Source organism: Gekko japonicus, unplaced genomic scaffold, assembly GCF_001447785.1.
Source record: "Gekko japonicus isolate JY-2015 unplaced genomic scaffold, Gekko_japonicus_V1.1 scaffold146, whole genome shotgun sequence".
Classification (NCBI taxonomy): Eukaryota; Metazoa; Chordata; class Lepidosauria; order Squamata; family Gekkonidae; genus Gekko; species Gekko japonicus.
This window is the reverse complement of record NW_015167533.1, coordinates 673,337-693,940: the sequence shown is the minus strand read 5'-3', so window position 1 is coordinate 693,940 and position 20,604 is coordinate 673,337. Positions and strand designations below refer to the sequence as shown.

At 49.3% G+C, this 20,604-nt stretch overlaps 1 protein-coding gene across 1 annotated transcript in view; it reads right to left on the bottom strand.

Annotated features, from left to right (window-relative positions):
- The window catches only part of LOC107112316 (opioid-binding protein/cell adhesion molecule-like), a 443,050-nt gene extending 422,885 nt beyond the window's left edge, over window positions 1-20,165 (bottom strand). Inside the window, exon 1 of the mRNA XM_015413443.1 lies at window positions 19,999-20,165. Within this exon, the coding sequence (XP_015268929.1) occupies window positions 19,999-20,165 (167 nt within the window). The remainder of the gene's footprint in view (window positions 1-19,998) is intronic.
- Window positions 20,166-20,604: the final 439 nt, after the last annotated feature.

Genomic DNA, 20,604 nt, shown 5'->3' with positions numbered 1-20,604 from the left:
GCAACATTTTAAAAGATCTCTACAGCCAATCAGATCTCCAATAGTCAATCTGAAGCCTTGCTGGGCAAAAGCCCTACCTGGCCACACCCCCTTCCTAAAAACACTTGGTGGGTGCCAGAAAAGGTGTCAGTGGGCACCTTGGCACTTGTGGACACCACACTGAGGACTACTCCTGGTCTAAGGCATTTCAAGAGCACCCAATGAGCACTCCAGGGCACTCAATGGAATGGCTGAGCAGCCAAGTTAGAATGGATAAAAGGAAGTCCTTCTTTACCCAAAGAGTGATTAACATATGGAATTTGCTGCCACAGTAGGTGGTGGTGGCTACAAGCATGGACGGCTTCAAGAGGGAATTGGATAAACATATGGAGCAGAGGTCCATCAGTGGCTATTAGCCACAAGGTATAGATGGGAACTCTTGGTCTGGGTCAAGGGACGCTCTGTATTCTTGGTGCTGAGGGGGGAACAGTGGGAAGGCTTCTAAAGTTCTGGCCCTACTGCTGGACCTCCTGATGGCACCTGGTATTTTTGACCACTGTGTGACAGAGTGTTGGACTGGATGGGACATTGGACTGATCCAACACTGGCTTCTCTTATGTTCCTATGTTCTAAGTGATACTGATTGACTTGCATTGACCCACGTAGTGCTTTGGCAGAGGGGAAGAGTTACATCATCACTAATAGGCAGGGCTTTTTTTTTGGTAGAAAAAGCCCAGCAGGAACTCATTAGCACACCCAACAGCAGAAACTCATTAGCATATTATGCCACACCCCTGACAGCACAGCTTATTAGCATATTAGGTCACACCCCCATTCCTTACCTTGGCTTGCCTGGGCGTTCCGTGGCTGCGGGGATCTTGGGCAAGCCCCCTCCCCTTGAAGGGAAGGGAAGGCAGTTTAAACTGCCTTCCCTTGGCTTGCCCGAGCACCCCCCCTGGCCACCCCGATCCTTCCCTGGCCCACCTGCCTCGGAGTCTCTGGGGGGTCCCTCTCCAGGCCTTCCCTCTGGCGGAGGTTTTGGCTGTAGTGGCCGTGGCCAACTCTGAACCAGCTGGAACTTCGTTCCTGTACATTCCTGCCCCAAAATAGCCCTGCTAATAGTTACAATTAATGCAATAACTAAAAAAACAACACCAGAAGAGAAGCAATGACATCTCAAATATGTTTTTCATCCTTAATAAAATCCTAAATGTATTTGAAAGAATCCAAAGAAGTGAGCAGTGACTCATGAAAGCACATCCCCTGCCACAAATTTTGTTAGTCTTTAAAGTGCGACTGGACTCTTGATCTTCTCTACTGCTACTGACAGACTAATGCGGCAGCTACCCATTTTGATCTAATTGCTTTTGGTTACATATCCACTCATTGGCAAACTGGAGCGTTCTGGGACTCAAGTCATACAACGGGGCAAACAGACTCGTCTAGTGTCACCGGACCAACCACTGCTGCAACCAATAACAGGCCTGAAGTTTTCCCTGGGTCTCAGGCGTTCACGTTCATTCACAGAATCCTGCTTCTGGGCTCTTCAGAGTGATCTATTTATTTCTTAAATAAAGCCATAAATCTTTGACACTCCTAGCAGCTGTTGTTTTATATGCCTTTATGTACACCGCTGATAATAAACGACTCGTCTGTTGGCAGCGTCATGCGTGGCCTCACGGTGCACCCTCATTCTGATTTCTCTTTTTGCTTTCACAGCAGTGTCATGCTCTCTGGCTTCTCAAGTTTTGTGCACCCTTCTTGGCTCAGCTTGGATCCCGGCAACTTCTTTGAGCACAGCATGTGAGCATTCCTTCTTCTCCCCACCCCGCCAATCCAGAAGAATGAAAAGGATGCCAACAAGACCTGGGAAACTCAAGAACCTCCCAGAGTTGTTCCAAAAACAAAACCATAGAGGTTTTTTTTTAAAAAAAATAAATCCTAGAGCAGGAGTCCCTAAACTTTTTGGACTCATGGGCACCTTTGGAATTCTGGCACAGGTTGGCAGCTGCAACCACAAAATGGCCATCAAGGGAGGTGACCCCAGCCACACACACACACATGGAGGAAACCCAAGTGCCCAGGACAAAATGGCTAATTAAAAAAAATACATGAGGAAAGAATGAGAGAATTTTTAAAAATGTGGTCATTTAAATCTGTATAAGCCAATCAGATCTCCAATGGCTGACTGGGCGGGCGTCCCATTTGGCCCCACTTCTTTCTAAAAACACTGGGCTGCCACCAGGAAAGGTGTAGGCGGGCGGCATGGCGCCCACGGGCACCATGTTGAGGAACCCTGCTCTAGAGCATCATGATGGCGCTCCCTGTTTTAAAACAGGAAGTGACTTCCACATGATGTTCCGCCCTCTACTGCATTGGGTGAGTGCATTGTGAGCTACTGGCATTAAAGTTGTGAGCAAGCAATTTGGCTGCTGCATAAATTAGTTTGCTCTGGAGCCCTCCTTCCTGAGCTAAGACAAAAATATGTGAGCCAGAGGCTAAAAAACTGTGGGCCATTTCCCACTCACTCAGCTTAGAGGAAACACCGCTCCCCACAACAGACCCCACTGAGGTTGCTCACCTCACCAAACCCCTCCCTCCCCAGGCTCCACCCCCCCCCCAAATCTCCAGGCATTTCCCAACCCTGAATGGCCGTGAAGACGGTTTTTGTCACATGCTTGCAGTGGGCGGGATGCCTGGGACTGCCCACGCTCAAGGGTCATCCCCATCAGGTCAATGAATCACACTGCTGAGGCTGCACCAGGCTGCTCGGCTCCAGGGAAGAAACAGAACAGCCCAGTGCTGGCTCCTGCACTTCACATCCCTCCTGATTACTCTGCAGTGTAATTACAACTCCTGCAGATGAAGGAGACAAATCAGCCAGCTGAGAAGAAAGGAAAACGGCACCTTGGGAGAGGACGAGTCAGCAAAAGGTGGCTTCTCTAAGCACAGCCACTAAGGGGGGGGGGGTCGGGGTCTGATGCCGTCCCTTCATTTCCCATCAGTGCTCTAAGCGGTAAAACTTGCCTTGCCCTCCCATCAGCATTTTGCTGGCTCAACCAACAAAACTGCACAGCATCAAAGAGGCGGGTTTGCCTTCTGAGCAACCCCCAGATTCTTGAATGTCCCTTTCCTTACCCCTCCCAGGCAACCCTGGACACTCTCCTGAGCCCAAAAGACTCTATCCTGGCTTCTCTCCTTCACAGACCTTAAATCCTGCTCAGTGCTCCCTCTAAGCTGTGGAGTCTTGTGAGCAGGGGTCATTTCGTAGAAAAAGAGCTAGGGGAACTCATTAGCATAACTCATTAGCATATGCCACACCCCCTGACATCAGGGGCCCGGCGGTGGACCTGCAAGGCCGGCGGGAGTGCAAGGAAGCCCCGCCAAGGCCCTCCCTGGCCCCAGGCAGGCAGGGGTGGAGAGAGGTGGGGAGGAAGCAACTTACCCTCCCTCTTCTCCTGCCTCCTCCTGGCTGAATGAGGGCCGGAAGCAGGGTGGCGGAAGTAGGGGGCGGGGCTTCGTCATGTGCCCCGCCCCCGTACCTCACCTGGGGGAAGTCATGTGCCCCGCGATCCCCCCCCCCGAAATGACCTCTGCTTGTGAGCAAAAATTTCTGAGCTGCTGGCATTAAAGTTGCGAGCGAACGATTTGGCTACCGCATAAATTAGTTTGCTCTGGAGCCATCCTTCCTGAGCTGAGACAAAAAAGCTGTGAGCCGGAGGCTAAAAAACTGAGCCAGCTCACACTAACTCAGCTTAGAGGGAACACTGATCCGGCTCTGCCCCCAAATTCCAGGATTTCTTCAAGTTCTTGCTCCGGTTTCACCAGTCTGAGTTCTGCTTCCTAGCCCCATCTGAGGACCGGGCATTTTTGAAACCCGTCGTTGGCAACCATTCTGGGTAAACCATTTGGCCAAGCGATTTGGCAAGGAAGAGAGCACCAGAGTTTGGCAAGGATTTATCGTAGAAAGGCATTAAGAGAGCTGGGCAAAGACGCAGTGGCTGAGCGGGCAGCGATAGCAGCAGAGAGGCAGAGAATAAAACAGAAAGGCTGGGTGGAAAAAGGAGAATTAAAAGGCGTTCTCTGTTGATAAAGGAAGAAAGATACCCCGATGTGGGAAAACAGGAGCCAGAGAAGAGAGTGGGAGAATAATTGATTGAGCAAGATAGAGAGAGACGGTTTAGGAGAGAGGAGCAGACACCGATCTACTCCAGAAGTACTTAACAATAACCAGAAAGTAGCAAGGTCATGTAGCAATTCTGCTAGAGGGTCTAAAAGCTTCTTACAGGAAGACTGCGGGGTGGGGCGGGGGGAGCATTTTTCTTCTTGTGTATTTTGCAGTCTAGCTACATGAACGTCAGAGTTTAAGGGTAAGAAAAGGACAGTCCACTCAAATATATAGATATAGATATATCAGAGTCGGCCCTCTGCTGGTGAAAATCTGAGATTGCAGCAACCCGGCATGTATCAAGGCGGAAAAGGTAAAGCTGAGGACTGCCTTTGAACTTTGGGACTTGCCAAAAGGAAGTTGCTGGCCTTTGCAAGAACCCCAAATGAGGGGCCACCCGGGATTCATTGTGTGGTTTCTAGGCAGCACGGTCAGTCACCTCCCTCAAGGTTGTGCATCCATCACAATTCCCCACTACTCCGATTGGAATAATTTAACATGGGAAATTCCCGCACTTCCTCCATTGCTTCAGACTGTCCAGAACATGGGGTTGCCAGCTCCGGGTTGGGAAATACCTGGAGATTTGGGGGGCGGAGCCAACGGAGGGCAGGGCTTGGAGAGGAGAGGGACTTCAATAGGGTCTAATGCCATAGAGTCCACCTTCCAAAGGGGCCCTTTTCTCCAAATGAACTGATCGCGATTGCCTGGAGATCAGTTGTAATCCCAGGAGATCTCCAGCCACCACCTGGAGGCTGGCAACCCTAGTGGAACAGTGTCAGGAAGGAGGGCATGATTGTTACAAAATTATAATGCAGGAGGTGTTATGCCAGCATCACTTTTATGACTTTGTAAAGAAGCCTTAAAACTTATTTTTAATAAATAAGCTGGAAGCTGAGGGCTCCCCTCTTACCGGATGCCAGTGCGGGAGGACTAATCAAGTCCTTTAAAAAGCAACAACACCACAAATAGCATCCCCCCCCCAGGTGACTGTGCCGCTTGGCTACAGATGTCTACTTGGCTATTTCATGAAGCCCCCCCGTTTCATCACTGCATTCACTTCATTTGGTGCCCCCCTTTCTCACCATAGCTCAAGGTGGCTTACAAAACATAGAAAACAATTATGTCGGGCATCATGAAACACCCAATAAACAATGCCACTGGACTAGTATTACAAAAATAGGGAACAATGCAAACAAAAACACGGAGGTGCGCAGTGGCAGAAAGTGGGTTGCAAGGTAGAAGCCAATGCAGCAGAAGGCATGCAATAAACGTTGCAATAGACTCCAATCCTATTCCCCTAGGAAAGTGACCTCCTGAGCTATTCCATTAATACTTCAGTTCCAATCCTTTTTAAAAATAAAAAAATAAAAACGTCTGCCTTACCTTCTTACGTTTCCTTTTGTTCTTAAAAGGCATTCTCTCGCCCTCTCCAGCACTGGAGTGCAAATCTGCCCTGTTTTGCTTTTTTCAAAGCTTTAAATGGCCATTATTCCTGCCTTAGAGCAGGATTGTCCCCCAACGCACACATACCAAGGCTACCCTCTCCATTACGACACCCGATCAGAAGCAGGGCAAGGAGAATGCTAAGAAATCAATTCGTGGTTTCCTGATGGCTGAGAAAGGCCTCAGGGCAGCGGGCTGCCAAACTTTGACCCAACACTCCAATTCCAACCTAAGGAAGTATTCTGACTAGCACTGTACAGAGAAGTATGTCAACAAGGGCAACATGTTCATTTATGCTTAGGTAGGGAGAGGCTATGCCTCAGTGGCAGAACATCTGCTTGGTATGCAGGAGGTCCCAGGTTCTATTCCCAGCATCTCCAGTTAAAGGTAGAAGGTAGAAGAAGAAGAAGAGATTGGATTTATACCCCGCCCTTCACTACCCAACGGTGTCTCAGAGTGGCTTACAAACTCCTTTCCCTTCCCCTCCCCACAACAGACACCCTGTGAGGTAGCTGGGGCTGAGAGAGCTCTTGACATAAACTGCTCTTTTTCAAGAACAGCTCTTATCAGAACTACGGCTTGCCCAAGGTCACCCAGCCAGGTGCAAGTGGAGGAGTGGGGAATCAAACTCGGTTCTCCCAGATTAGAGTCCGCGCACTTAACCACTACACCAAACTGGCTCTCAAGCTGGGTAGCTGTGTGAAGTCTGTCTGTAGCAGCAGAAAAAGAGCAAGGGTCCAGTAGCACCTTAAAGACTAACAACATTTGTGACAGGGTAGGAGCTTTCGTGAGTCACTGCTCACTTCTCCAGATAAATCAGGTAGTAAGTGATGTGAGAGACCTCTCTGCCTGAGACTCTGGAGAGCCACTGCCAGTCTGAGTAGACCATACTGACCTTGATGGACCAATGGCCTGATCCAATAGAAGGCAGCTTCATGTGCTCATGTGGAGAACTAACAAAACAGCATGCAAAACAAGATGCCAAGTGCTTCCTTTCTCTTCCGTCCTTTTAGAACCACTTTCAGGGAATGGGTATTGAGTTTTGGTGTTTTCAGTGCCAGGTACCCACATCCAGATTGCTACCCTTTTAAGAAATATTTCCACCACTTTCCAAGAGAGGGAGCCATGCCCCCAAGGAGGAGACAAGTCCGCATACCGTGTTTTTCCTGCGATTAAACTGCGTCTTAGCGATTTCCATCCTTATGATTCTATCCACTCACAGTCAGAGGCTAACACGTGTTTGTTGTTTGATTCAAATGATACAGGAACAATAATTTGCCACTTTTTAAAAAAGGGGGGGCAATTTGTCACATTCCATATTGCAGCCACTGTTTCAAAAAAACAAAACAAAACCAAAACCAAAAAACCCTTCAAGACACAGAGGCGTTCTCAGATCCCAGACTGACCTCCTTGTCCTTTCAGCAACCTGGCCCGGGGTTGCCAACTCCAAGCTGAGAAATTACTGGAAATCTGGGGGTGAAGCCTGAGGAGGGCAGGAAGGGGAGGAATATTCGAGGATATAGTGTCATAGAACTAGGGTTGCTAGCTCTGGGTTGGAAGATACCTGGAGATTTGGGGTGGGTGGAGCCAGTGGTGGCGGGGTTTGAGCCGGGGAGGGACTTCAGTGGGATGCAATGCCATAGAATTCACCTTCCCAAGTGGCCATTTTCTCCAGGTAAACTGATCTCTGTTGTCTAGGCATCAGTTGTAATTCCAGGAGATCTCTGGTCCCACCTGGAGGTTAGCAATCCTAATCTAGCCTGCTCTCCATATAGGCAGGGGTCATTTCCTGCAGGAGCGCACAGGAGCGGAGCTCCGGCAGTAAAGAGCTCAGGGGGCAGGCACATGCAACAAGCCCCATCCCCTGCTCTCAGCAGCCCTCAGTCAGAGCAAGAAGCAGCCAGGTAAATTGCAGTGCCCCCCCCCATAGATAGCAATCCAAAACAGTCCAGTGGCGCCTTTAAGACCAAGGTTTATTCAGGTAAAAGCTCTCCCTCCTCTAGGAGGACAGATCTGTACATTCTCCCCCCCCCCCATAGCTACTAATCCAAAACAGTCCAGTGGAGCCTGAGCGGTGGGTGTTGCCTTCTGACACACGTCCGGTGATGAAAGGGGGTGTGGCATATGCAAATGAGTTATGCTAATTAGTTATGCTAATGAGCTCCTGCACCTCTTTTTCGACGAAATGACCCCTGCATATAGGTGCACAGCTAGCATGGCTCTATGGCCACTGGAGAAATGGGAAGGTATGTTCCGACCAGTGGTTCCCGACTGGTGGTTCCCCCCATGACTGTCTACCGACAGCCGTGCCGGAAAGCATTACAGTCCCTCCCGCTTCCTGCGCCCGGCTCTATTGTGTGCCGGTGTTTCGCTTCTGCATTCTCTTGCAGAAATGCTTGTATCTCATTAAAGAAGGCACAAAGTTTGTCACAACCAGACAGGGCAGAAGTTTTGTCCAATGAGTTTGATTCATTGCACCTTTTTGGCGAGACACCTTGTTAGTTTCACCAGCCATTGTGCCTGGAAGCAGAAGCACAACTCAGCTATTTCATAATCCAATTTCAAGATGCCTTACTTTGGAGGAGGAGGAGGGGAAATAACACTTCCCACACACGCAAATTGTTTATTTAGAGCATTTTAAACCTGCTTTTCTGAGAGACCAGACCATCTAACTGGGGGGAAGGGATACACTTGTTCCTGGGTAGACAGCGAGCCCTGTGGGAAGCCCAGGATAAGGATCATCATTCAGAAATTGAAATAAGGAAGTGAGGGTTTCCCTGGCTCATTTGTACTCTAAAGATGCAAACAAGCCTAATTAATATTAGTAGGGACCTTCGGGTAGCCACAGTAGCTAAAACAGTTGTTGTTTGGTACAGCTGCCAAGACTCTAAGATATAAAGTTCAAACTCAAGGACATATAACCTTTGCACTCTGACCTGTGCTGATGTATGCAGCTCCATACATCTTACAAGAGCCAGTTTGGTGTAGTGGTTAAGAGCGGCAGACTCTAATCTGGGAGAACTGGCTTTGATTCCCCACTTCTCCACTTGCACCTGCGGAATGACCTTGGGAAAGCCACAGTTCTCTCAGAGAAGTTCTTGAAAGAGCTGTCCTTGAAAGAGCTCTCTCAGCCCCACCTACCTCACAGGGTGTCTGTTGTGGGGAGGGGAAGGGAAAGGAGTTTGTAAGCTGCTCTGAGACTCCTCCACATGAAGCCAGACACAGTTCTCTCAGAACTCTCTCAGCCCCATCTACCTCTCTCTGTTCTGGGGAGAGGAAGGGAAGGCAGTTATAAGCTGTTCTGAGACTGTTCTGGGTATAAAACAAACTCTTCTTACTAGACACGGCACCAGAGGCAGTTTTCAAAAGCTCCACCCCCTTGAAGCTCCAGCCAAGGGCGGGTTTTAATAACAAATCTGGGTGTTTATTTTTCTCTCCTTGTGAGCCCATAAAGAGTTAAAAGACAACATTATTTATTTATTTATTATTTTAGATTTATATCCCGCCTTGCCTGTGCACATTAAAGAACTTGACTGTTTTACTTGTGTCAAGGGTTTAGCCCTGGCATATGTACTGCATGCCTGTAGAGCCGCCAATTCTGGGACTATGAAATTCCTGGAGACTAGTGTTCCCTCTAAGCTGAGTTAGTGTGACCTAGCTCACAGTTTTTTAGCCTCCGGCTCACACATTTCTGTCTCAGCTCAGGAAGGAGGACTCCAGAGCAAACTAATTTATGCAGCAGCCAAATCACCTGCTCACAACTTTAACACCGGTAGCTCACAAAGTAGAATTTTTGCTCACAAGACTCCACAGCTTAGAGGGAACATTGGTGGAGACTTGGGGATGGAGCCTGGGGAAGGGGTGGTTTTGGGAAAGGGGGGGACCTCGGCCGGGTATAACACCATAGAGTCCACTTTCGTACGCTCCCATTTTCTGCAGGAAAACTGATCTCATGTAGTTTGGAGATAGGGTTGCTAGTCCCTTGGTGGGGGTGGAGGAGGAAAAAAATGGGAAAAAATGGCTGTCAGCCCTCTCTAGGCATCAGTAGAAACTCTACAGTAATACCACTGAGCTTCTGGCGATTCCTAGAGAGGCATGACATCACTTCCGGTATTTCCCCTGGAAGAGCCATTGTTCTATCGCCTGCTGCTCCAAGTCCTTGATGCCCCCACACCCCAGGTCTCACACTGTTTGCTCTGTATGGAGATCAGTCATAATTTCAGGGGATCTCCAGGTTCCACCATGAGGTTGGCATCCCTGGTCTCAGAACCAGGGATGTCACAAAAAGAAAGGTAACATTGAGTTTTAGTAACAGAGTCATTGCAGCCTGAGTCCAGACATTATTCTAGAGCACAATAATCTACCAGGGCTCTTTTTGTAGAAAAAGCCCTGCAGGAACTCATTAGCATAATAGGCCACACCCAACAGCAAACCCCATTAGCATATTAGGCCACACCCTGACAGCACTGCTCATTAGCACATTAGGCCACATCCCCATGTTACCAGAAGTGTGGTCATCCAGCCACACCCACCTTTTGCTTCTTATTCTGTTTACCTTGTGTGTTGTCAAAACCCAGGGCTTTTTTTTGTAGCAGGAACTCCTTTGCATGTTAGGCCACACACCCCTAATGTAGCCAATCCTAATGAGTTCCTGCTGTTGGGTGTGGCCTATTATGCTAATGAGTTCCTGCTGGGCGTGGCCAACTCAAGAGCCAGCCGGAACTCCGTTCCTGTGTGTTCCTGCTCAAAAATAGCCCTGATCTGCCCCAAGCAGGCGTTCTCATTGGCACCTCTCAGTTCAGAATTTTATCCCTGACCAGGCTCCATCCATCCTTGTAAGAGAGGTCTGAAACAGACATCTTTAAATCACAACACGGATCCTTTTGCTCCAGGACACCAACTCTGACTGGCCACATCCCTCCACAGGCTCAGCAAGAGGTCTTCAATTCGAGATACCAGAATTTGAACCTGGACCTTCTATACATAAAGCAAGTGGAGATGTGGTTCTTCCCAGTGATATATATACACAGAGTCCAGGACTGAAGCTCACAGATGGTCTTGAACTAGTGACCTGAGGGACTTCAGGCTGAGCAGAAGGAAAAGACCGCGAGCCACAGAAACCAGCAGGGTAGCTTCTAACGCTATATCACTTGTCAAAGTCTGCAGAAATCCAGGGGCTGTTCACAGACACTGTTTTAAAACAAGTTGCCGGCTTCCATATCTCTGCAGGGATCCAGCCCTGTATCACCACTGCTATTGGGCTAAAATGTGGGGGAAAGCTTAGAGACCAGCCACAGCAGCGGGAAGGTACCTTGTTGCACCGAAAGGCCAAAGAAGACCAGGTGATATTCCTGGAACACTATTAAAGCTTCTTGGCCAGGAGTCCTGACATTTGTTCCTCCGTCTCTGTCTTGCTCCTCCTCACCCCACCCACAATTGCAGAGAGCCACATCTGACACTCTGGGTGCGTTCAGATGCGGCGTTTGCAACGGTATAGGTGCCGGTTGCAATCGGTGTACTTACCGGCGTTCACACGTAGAACATCTGCGTTCCATCCCTAACCGTTGCAAAGCCCTTTAAACCGTTGTACTCTGCCACTAGGTCCCCAAGTGGTGGTATCCTGAGTACAACGGTTATAATCGCTTAACCCCCCGTCTGATCGCTCTCCAACGTTGCAGAGTCACTTCCGTTCGGAAGCCTGAGGCTTCCAATTTTCACACCCCATTTTTTAAAGGTTGGCGATATGCGCTTGGGCGAAGCTTCGCCCTGGCATTTGTTTTAAAAAAGAAAAGAAAAGGGCCTTAGTTTAGCATTTCGGAGGCGTCCGGGACCTCAGGGAGGCTACTTTGCTCTTTAAACTTTAAAGGTAAGTCCTTACCTTTAAAGTTTAAATGTAGGACAGGGTTTTTTGCGCATGCGTGAAGATCGCCATTCTATGGATGGCTGCCTATGTGCATGCTCAAACTGAGTTTAAAAAACCCAAAAAAACCCGCCAATGCCCGCTGTATGTGGACGGGCATACAGCGATGGGATCCGCAGACAGGAGGTGAGTGTGATCGCGTTTCAGCCGGCATAAACTGCACCGGTTCCAACTGGTACAGTTTATGCCGGCTGAAACGGTGCGTCTGAATGCACCCTCTCAGAGCCAGCACTTTCAGAGAGCCAAAGAAATTGTAAGCCAGAAGTCATAGCAGAGTTTGGTGCTGGAAAGCGCACGTCAAGTCACAGCTGACTTATGGGGACACCAGAGGGCTTTCAGCTAGGCAAGAGATGAACAGAGGTGATTTGCCATGGCCTGTCTCTGCCCAACAACCCTGGGTGGTCTCTCATCCAAGTACTAATCAGGGCTAACCCTGCTTAACTTCCAAGGTTGGACCAGATCAGGTTGGCCTGGGCCTTCCAAGTGAGGGGTTATAACAGACGTCACTACTACACTTCAAAATGGGCCCCCAGGGAGGGGGTTTGATGCTCCCCGAGGAGGAGGAGAAGGAGAGATTGAATTTATACGCTGCCCTTCACTTGGAGTCTCAGAGTGGTTTACCATCCCCTTCCCCTCCCCTCCTCACAGCCGACACCCTGTGAGGCAGGTGGTACTGAGAGAGCCCTTTTGAGAACTGCTCTTGAGAGAGCCGCTGAGAGAACTTGTGACTGACCCAAGGTCACACCAGCAGCTGCATGTGGAGGAGTGGGGGAATCTGGTGAGCTCTGATACTAGGAAAACTGTTTACCCAGAGGGACACCACAGGGGTGTTTCCAACTGGATGGCAACTAAGTGTTGTTGCTGTTGTTGTTTTTCAATAATTAAAAAGTGTGGTGAACATGCCCCATGTAACTATTGCCCAACAGCCTTTTGGATATCGTCACTAAGTGATATGGCGAATGTTTTTTCTGAACAAGCTGGAAGAGTGGGACGATTTCAGCGATGTCATCCGCCCTCAGCACGGCTAGCTTTAGAAAAGGACAATGTATAATGGATCACTGCATGACCTGCCATTATCACACCCTACCGCCTTCTAAACATTTGTAGGTGGCTTTCATGGATCTCGCTGCAGCCTCTGACTTAGCTGTCAAAAGCTAGCTTTTGGATGCGTTAGCAGGAAGTCACATTGAGAAGGATCTCATCCCCGGTGTAAACTGCTTCATAGCAATAGGGTTGCCATCTCCAGGATTTGAAATACCTGGAGATTTGGGGGGGGGGGCTGAGGAGGGCAGGGTTTGGGGAGGGAAGGGGCTTCAATGGGGTTAAATGCCATAGAGTCCACCTTCCAAAGCAGCCATTTTCTCCAGGAAAACTGACCTCTGTTGCCTGGACAGAGATCTCCAGCCACTACCTGGAGGTTGGCAACCCTACAAGTGCCATAATAAACGTAGGACTCTCCCGATCTCCATCAGATACAATCCCAATTAACTGGGCAGTGAAATAAGGATGCCTTTGAGTCAACAATGCTTTTTAATCCGTACCTTAAAGATACAATTCTGACATTATCTGGTACAGAACTTCTTTCCCCTGCTTTCGACCCGTTCCCTTAAGATATCTATCCTTCTGTACAATGATATAATTTTGATATCTCTTACTTAAGAAGATATCTGAACTGAGCAAATACTGCAAAGTGTGAAACAGTACAAAAACTGGGGTGATAGTTTTTTTGGGGAAGATGGCCAGTGACCCCCTAAGGGTCTAAAGTTGACAAAAGTAGGGATTATAGATATCTTTGGGGTAGACACTTTCATGGAAAGCCACTTGGAGATAACAAAATCCAAAGTGTCTAGAACTGCAGGGCCGTACTATCATTCTGTGACAATAACGCAGGAGTTTGTTTTGTTAAGATCCTGGTTTAAGACTTTTTTTTCAAAGGCAGTACCTTGAATTATGTATGAAACAAAACAATGGGACTTGTGCAGATTATAAACCTGAGAACTACACATTCTGCCCCCCACCCCCCAAATATCCTAGCTTTCCCTCCTGGATCTCCAGCTCTCCTGTAGATTTTGGGCTTCCCTCTATTAGGGTTACCGCACTTGACTACTTGAGAAAACAGAAAGGAGATCCTGTTAAGTCATTTATCAAAACCATGCTAAAGTCGAATGTTGAACAATACCAAATCTATCATAGATTTCTTCTGGTTTATTCTATTTCTGGCAGGTTTTCAGGTTCTTTCATAGGCTGGTAGTGAGCTCTGAGACTGGATATTTAATTTAGATACACTCGTAAATAGGAGGAAATTATTTCAAGTACTGGATTCTCCCAGTGGTTTCGGCTACATAAAAAGGGAACCACAACAGAGCATTTTATCTAATCGATGTTACTTTCCCCCTTTTAATCTGAGATTAGTTTTTACAGCTGCTCATTTTCGGACATTGCCAAGGGCCGTGGTAGACCACTGACACTCTTGGCTCAGCTAATCTGTATCTGTAGACCTCACAAATTAGATCTCCCACACTGTGGGTTGGACCCAACCAGAATTTCCACTGGTGGAAAAGGGAAGAGGGGAACTTCTTTCTTTATGCACCCTGGAAGCTCTTAAAATATGGAATCGGAACATCAGTCCATCATAAGAACATAAGGAAAGGCAGTGTTGGGTCAGGCCAATGGCCCATCTAGTCCAACACTCTGTCACACAGTGGCCAAAAATACCAGGTGCCATCAGGAGGCCCAGCAGTGGGGCCCTTCCACTGTTGCCCCCCCCCCCAGCACCAAGAATACAGAGCATCACTTGCCCCAGACCTAGAGTTCCTATCTATACCTTGTGGCTAATAGCCACTGATGGACTTCTGCTCCATATGCTTATCTAATTCCCTCTTGCAGCCGTCCATGCTTGTAGCCGCCACCACCTCCTGTGGCAGTGAATTCCACTGTGTGGAATTACTCTGTGGGTGAAGAAGTACTTCCTTTTATCCATTCTAACCCGACTTCTCAGCAATTTCATTGAGTGCCCACGAGTTCTTGTATTGTGAGAATGGGAGGTCTGTATTGTGAGAAAGGGAGGTCTGTATTGTCTACTCAGACTGGCAGACACTCTCCATGGTCTCAGGTGGACATCTTTCACATCATTTATTGCTTGATCCTTTGAATGGAAGATGTTGGGGATTGAACATGGGACCCTTTTGCATGCAAAGCAGAAGATCTTCCAAGGAAACACAGTGCCTACCTTGATCTGATCCATTTCTACATAAGTTATGTCTACAACCATTTATTTTTGACTTTTTTTAAGTACAGGAAAACTAGGTTATATTGCTTCCATATTGATAACTTTAATGGTTCAGGAGGTTGCATTAAGAACTCTGCATTTATTTTTGTCTCCATTTCTAGTGACTTTTGACGAAAAACAACACAACTTTCTCACCTGCTATGCAGGCTGTATGTCTTTTTGTGCATGGAGTGTTTGTGTGTGTGTGACAGCTACCAGCCCTGGACGCTTGGAAGAGACCATGGCCCCAGTCTTAAAATCCAACCAAAATGCAGAGCACATCCAAAGCAATCAAGTAACACGGAAGCCAGTTTTTGAGGAAGATGAAATAGTTTGAAGCGGTTTCACCTCTCATAGGGCGATTCTGCATCTGGCTTTCGCTCTACATTTTCTCAGATGGGAAGAAAAGGTGCAGCTCAAAACAACATTCAAATATCTTGGGGCAACGCCATACTGACTGCAAAGTCACCCCTGAGTGGCCATAAATTTATGCAGAAGGTACCATAAAACCTGATGATCAAAGAAAGTGAAAGTTGCATGGAGTGTGGAGGGTACCATAAAATCCGATGATCAAAGAAAGTGAAAGCAGCATGCAATACAGAGGAGAATTTCTGTTCCAATGTTGGTTTGGTAAAACAACGGAGGGAAAAGCCAATGCAGAATCATCCATAGTGGGTATATCCATGCTGCTTTTATCTCACAGGTCAAACAGGCTTGGAAAACAGTATCAAAACCATGCTAATCTGAGACAACAGTGAGTGACGAGCACATAGGCAATCATTTCTCCTTCCAACTGCCTTCAGTCCTTGGGAGGAAAAAAAAACTTATTGTCTGTCTCCAGCCTAAGTAGGAAGCTTGTTAATGGTTGCTGAACAAGTGCAAAATCAATGAACAAAATGGTTATTTCAGAACTGAGAATCTGCATTGTTCCAGCCTCAGTCCTAGAGACCGTCTTCTTCCTTACCTAGAATACGGTATACAGTCTCTTTCCCCCCCCCCACCCCCGTTCCAGATTTGCAGTTTAATAACCTTCCTTCAAGCAGCTAAAACTAGGGAATACTTAGTACTGTACTTTTTGGAAAGGGCAGAGGATGCGACGGCTCCTCCATGAATGCCTGTGTGTGATTTGTCTGCCTGCCCCCAATGAGCCTCTCTGTCCCAGCAAAATGGGGAGATAAATGACTAGCAAGCAGCTGGGAGGGCCAACAAACAGCCCATTGAGAAAGCACGAGGCCACTGACACTCGGTTCCTCTCCCAGGCAGAGCCCAGCCTGCGGTTTTCTTATGCTCTGGGCCTTCACATCCATTTTGGCCTTCCTCAGACCACAACCCTTCTCCGGGGAGAAACCTGTAATACCCTATCTACCCCAGGAACACAGACTGGATTAATCTTGAACTACTGAGGTTTCCTCCTGGAATCCTGGGAATTGTAGTTTGGGGAGGCTGCTGAGAATTCCATTCAGCAACCTCCTTGCAGGGGGAAAAAAATACAATTCCCAGGGTTCCACGGAGAGAGGGAATGCTTAGCCAAGGCACTGAATTCTGCAGAGTAGGTATGCACTTGGAAATAGGAGCCAGTCATAGTTGGATGCTCATATGCACTTTGGAAAGCCAGAGGTCAAAGGAAGACATGGGGTCCCCACTGGAGGGGGGGATAAGTGGAGTATAGATGGATAAATAACTAATACAGGTAAGTTAAGATGCTGAGGCCACTCTCTGTTCTGGATTGGCTGAGCAACGAACCTTCCTGAAACCACAACATTCTAGTATCAAAGCAGCCTGGGACTGTAGTCCTAAACACAGCTTGTTGTCTTTTTTTTTGCCATCAGATCACAGCTGATTTATGGCAACCCCATGGGGTTTCAAGGCAAGAGGCATTCAGAGGTGGCTTGCGATTGCCTGCCTCCGTGTCATGATCCTGGTATTCCTTGGTGGTCTCCCATCCAAATACCGACCAGGTCCGACCCTGCTTAGCTTCCAAGACCTGATGAAATCAGACTAGTGTGGGCTCTCCAGGTCAGGGGAAACAGAGCTACGGCCTATTTATTTATTTGCTTTATTTACACTCCGCCTTTTGCACCGAGCCCCAAGTCAGATTACAGGATATACAAGAGAGGAATCAGACAGTATAAAACAGCCAACAAACAATGCAATAAAACTAAGAATTACAGAACTGTGGAAAATACTAACTAAAGCAAGGTATACTCTAAACAAAACGGAAAATGGACTGCAAGACCTCAAAAGCAGGAAAGCATTGCCGGTAGTTATTGCAATGGGCTACACTGCTGTTCCCTGACGGAAGTGCCCTCCGTTCCATTCTATTACAGATCTATTCCCATTCTTTTTTTAAAAAAATGTCCTCTTAAACATTACTCTTTTGTACTTTTCTACAAAACGACAAAAGCATAGGAACCTTCCTTGACCTCCTCGGAGAGGGCTGTGCCACAAGGTGGGAGTCACCCAGGGTTGCCAGCTCTGGTCTGGGAAATTCCTGGAGATTCAGGGACATTACGCGGTGAAGACAGAATGTGGGGAGGGAGCTTACAGAAGATGTGATCTCACAGAATCTGCCGTCTGCAGCTGCCATTTGCTCCAGGGAACCTGACCTCTGTCATCTGGAGATCAGCCGTAATGGAAGAACTCCAGCCCCATCCTGGAGGTTGGAAACCCTAGAATGCACATGAATGGGCAGTTGTTGGCCTTACCCAGTCATAGGGCAGCGCCTTCAGAAGGCTTTGCCATTGAAGTCACACGTGCAATACAAGGAGGTGGCAGAACGGAGGCTTCTGACTGACGGGGGGGAGGGCAGACCCCAGCTTTCAATGTTCCTGAAGGAACCTAGCACAGCAAGGAGAAAACGTTTTGCCTCCTTGGTTTTCTGTGCTGTTTTGCTATCTGCAGCTGGCCCGTAGCCCAGCCCCCTTGTGTTTCTTTGGGGGGGCCTTCCTCCCGGGCGGCCCCCAAGGTGCCACAACTTGCCACTTGCACTGTGCTTTGATTTAATTAGCTGGTGGGCCCCCCCAAGGCCCCCTCCCAAAAAATTCTCTAGCTATGGGGCTGATCTGCAGGGAGGTTTTTTTGGGTTGTTTTTTTTTTTTTACAAACAACAACACAGGGCATTCCAATATAGGATCCCACCAAGACCCCCTAACTGCAGTGGCATAAGCCATGCTACCGACTCATTCTCCTGCATGCATGAGCCGGGCCTTAACATCATGGCTGGGGGAAGGAATGGAAGGCAAAACCCATCAGACTGGAACTGACATGAACGTAAGACTGAGAGGCTGTTTTCAAAACCAGGACTCCATCCCAGAACTCATAAAGCAATGTTCAAAGATCTTCACCACGTGCCTTCATCTCTCCAAGGATCCAGCAGAACACCCGTCGCCACATCTCCGGGGTAAGAGCAGAAGGGCCCCTGAGACGACGCAGCAAGACTTCCGTACAGACTTCCCACCCCGAGGCCCCAAAGGCAATGCTCTCCTAAGAAATTAAAAACGGCTTGAAGGGCATTTCGTCCATCTCTAAAAGCCGCAGGGTATCACAGGAAGGAAACAGAAAGTAACCGGAGGTTTAGCTTGTGCAATGAAGGTTTCCCTTGCTCGAAAGCCAGTCGAATCCAGCTCTAGGGGGAGGTGCTCATCTCCGTTTCCAAGCCGAAGAGCCAGCGCTGTCCGAAGATGTTTCCGTGGTCACGTGGCTGGCATGACTAAATGTTGAGGCGCATGGAACACCATTATCTTCCCACCGAAGTGGTACCTATTTATCTACTTGCAATTTCTTGCTTTCGAACTGCTAGGGTGGCAGGATGTACAATGAAAGAGATGGCCAATTAAGACAGGTCTAGTGGCCTGCAGCAAATCGGCAGAACTACCCAGGAATACACCCAGAGGGTTTTTTAAAGCCCCGAAAGAGCCATCCACTGCCCTACATTTGGCCCACTTCTGCATTCACAGGTGTGGTTTGGTACACTGGCCAATCGGAGTAGCTGACATTTAACATCACACAACCTTTGGTGCAGCTTCAGGCAGCGAAGACGATGGGGCTCTGTGTCTGGACCCACCCCGATGATCTCAGACATCTCCAATAAAGGGATGCCCAGAGATCATCCTCCAAGGAAACCCCCACCTGCTCCTCGGCTATGCTCCAGGTATCTGGAACCTCACCTCCGTTGCCCACATGGGCCATGGTGCCCAGGTCTCTGATTTTGTTTGGGGACTGAAAAGAGGTTGGCTGGACTGTCTGGCACAGAAGTGGCCCATCTGTATAGAAGCCACCTGTATTATGTCTCAGAGCAAAAAGGGCACAAGATTTAAAAAAAAAAAAGTTCATCAGAATTCATCAGAGGTGCCCCAGGAGTGAAAGATTGATTTGATATTAACAGATTCTGGCAGAGACTGAGCAAGGGGGGAAAGGGGGGGGGGGAGAAGGAGGGGAGGAAAACACCACAGACGTCTGGGAGACATCAGAGTCCTGGAAACCAGAGAGAACCACAGGCTGGCACAGAAACTGGCAGGCTACGCCACCCGGCTCCTTCCTCACAACCCGGTCTCCAGACACGGCTGCCCTCTCTGCCTGAAGCGCTTTCGGAGCAAAGCCGGCATCTCTGCACAGCACACACAGAAACTCCATCGCCAACTGTCTGGCACCTGCTTCTCCTCGCGGCCCCACACCCTGGCACCGAGACAAACCTGCCAACGGAACCGCCTGGCACCGGAGACCTCCAAAGGCTCTCTCTCTCTCTGTGCCTTTCCCCCTCCCCTCGCCAGCAACCCACATTCCACCGCTGGTTACAGCAGCAGCAGCAGCAGCAGAATTCGTTCGCAAACGTTCCTCTGCAGATACCCACCGCGTTCTAAGTGGCCCCAGCCACTTCCCCCCCCACCACAGCACAACAGCAACATTTTGCCCCCCCTCCCTCCCTCCACATCACAAACACTCTCATTCCTCCCAGCAGTTAGAGATGCCCCCCAATCAAGGGAGCAGCCAGCCAGTCGGAAGCCGGTACCCAGCCGGGCATCTCTTCCAAACCCCTACACCACAATCTTTGCCAGAGAAGCAGCCGAGGCCAACCTGAAGCAACTGTTGTGTGCCACCCCCCCCCCACACACACACACAAGTCATCCCCCTGGAACCGACACGCACCTCCCCAGGAGGCAAATATCGTCGCACACTCAAGAAGCCCCCCCCTTGCAAAAAAAAAAAAGCATCTGCTCCTACCTGAGGATGGCGCTCTCCCCTTGCCTGACGGTCACGTTATCCATCGCCTTGGGGAAGGTGGCATCTCCGCTGCGCACGGGCACTCCTGCGGGCACAAGGAAGAGCAGCCTGAGACACAGGACCACCACGCAGCGCCACGGCAGGACCAGGCACCTGCCGACCCCCATCCTGGGCAAAGACTCTCCGCCAGGCACAGACAGGCAATGGTGTCGGGGAGGGGAGGGGGGAGTCGGGCTTGGCAGCTCAGCAGAGTCCCCAGAGGCGATCCAGAGGTGGAGACCCCCAGCCCAGCCCCCCCAAAGAGCTTCCAAGAGTCTCTGCCGGGTGGTGGGAGGGGGGGCGATGCCAGGAGCGGAGGCGAGCCCCGGCGAGGCGAAGGTCACGGCTGTGCCACCCTGGTCCCGTCGAGGCCCCGGGAAGAACCCGCCGGGCACGCGCCGCGCAGTAGCAGCAGCAGCAGCAGCACCAGCCGCCGCCGCTCGGGCATCAAAAGTTTATAACCCAGGCAGGAGGAGTCGCAACTCGCGCCGGCAGGGCAGAGGAGGGGAGCGGAGGGCGCGCCGGGGCGGGCGGCTGCAGGCTGGGGGAGCCGAGCGCCGGGGACGA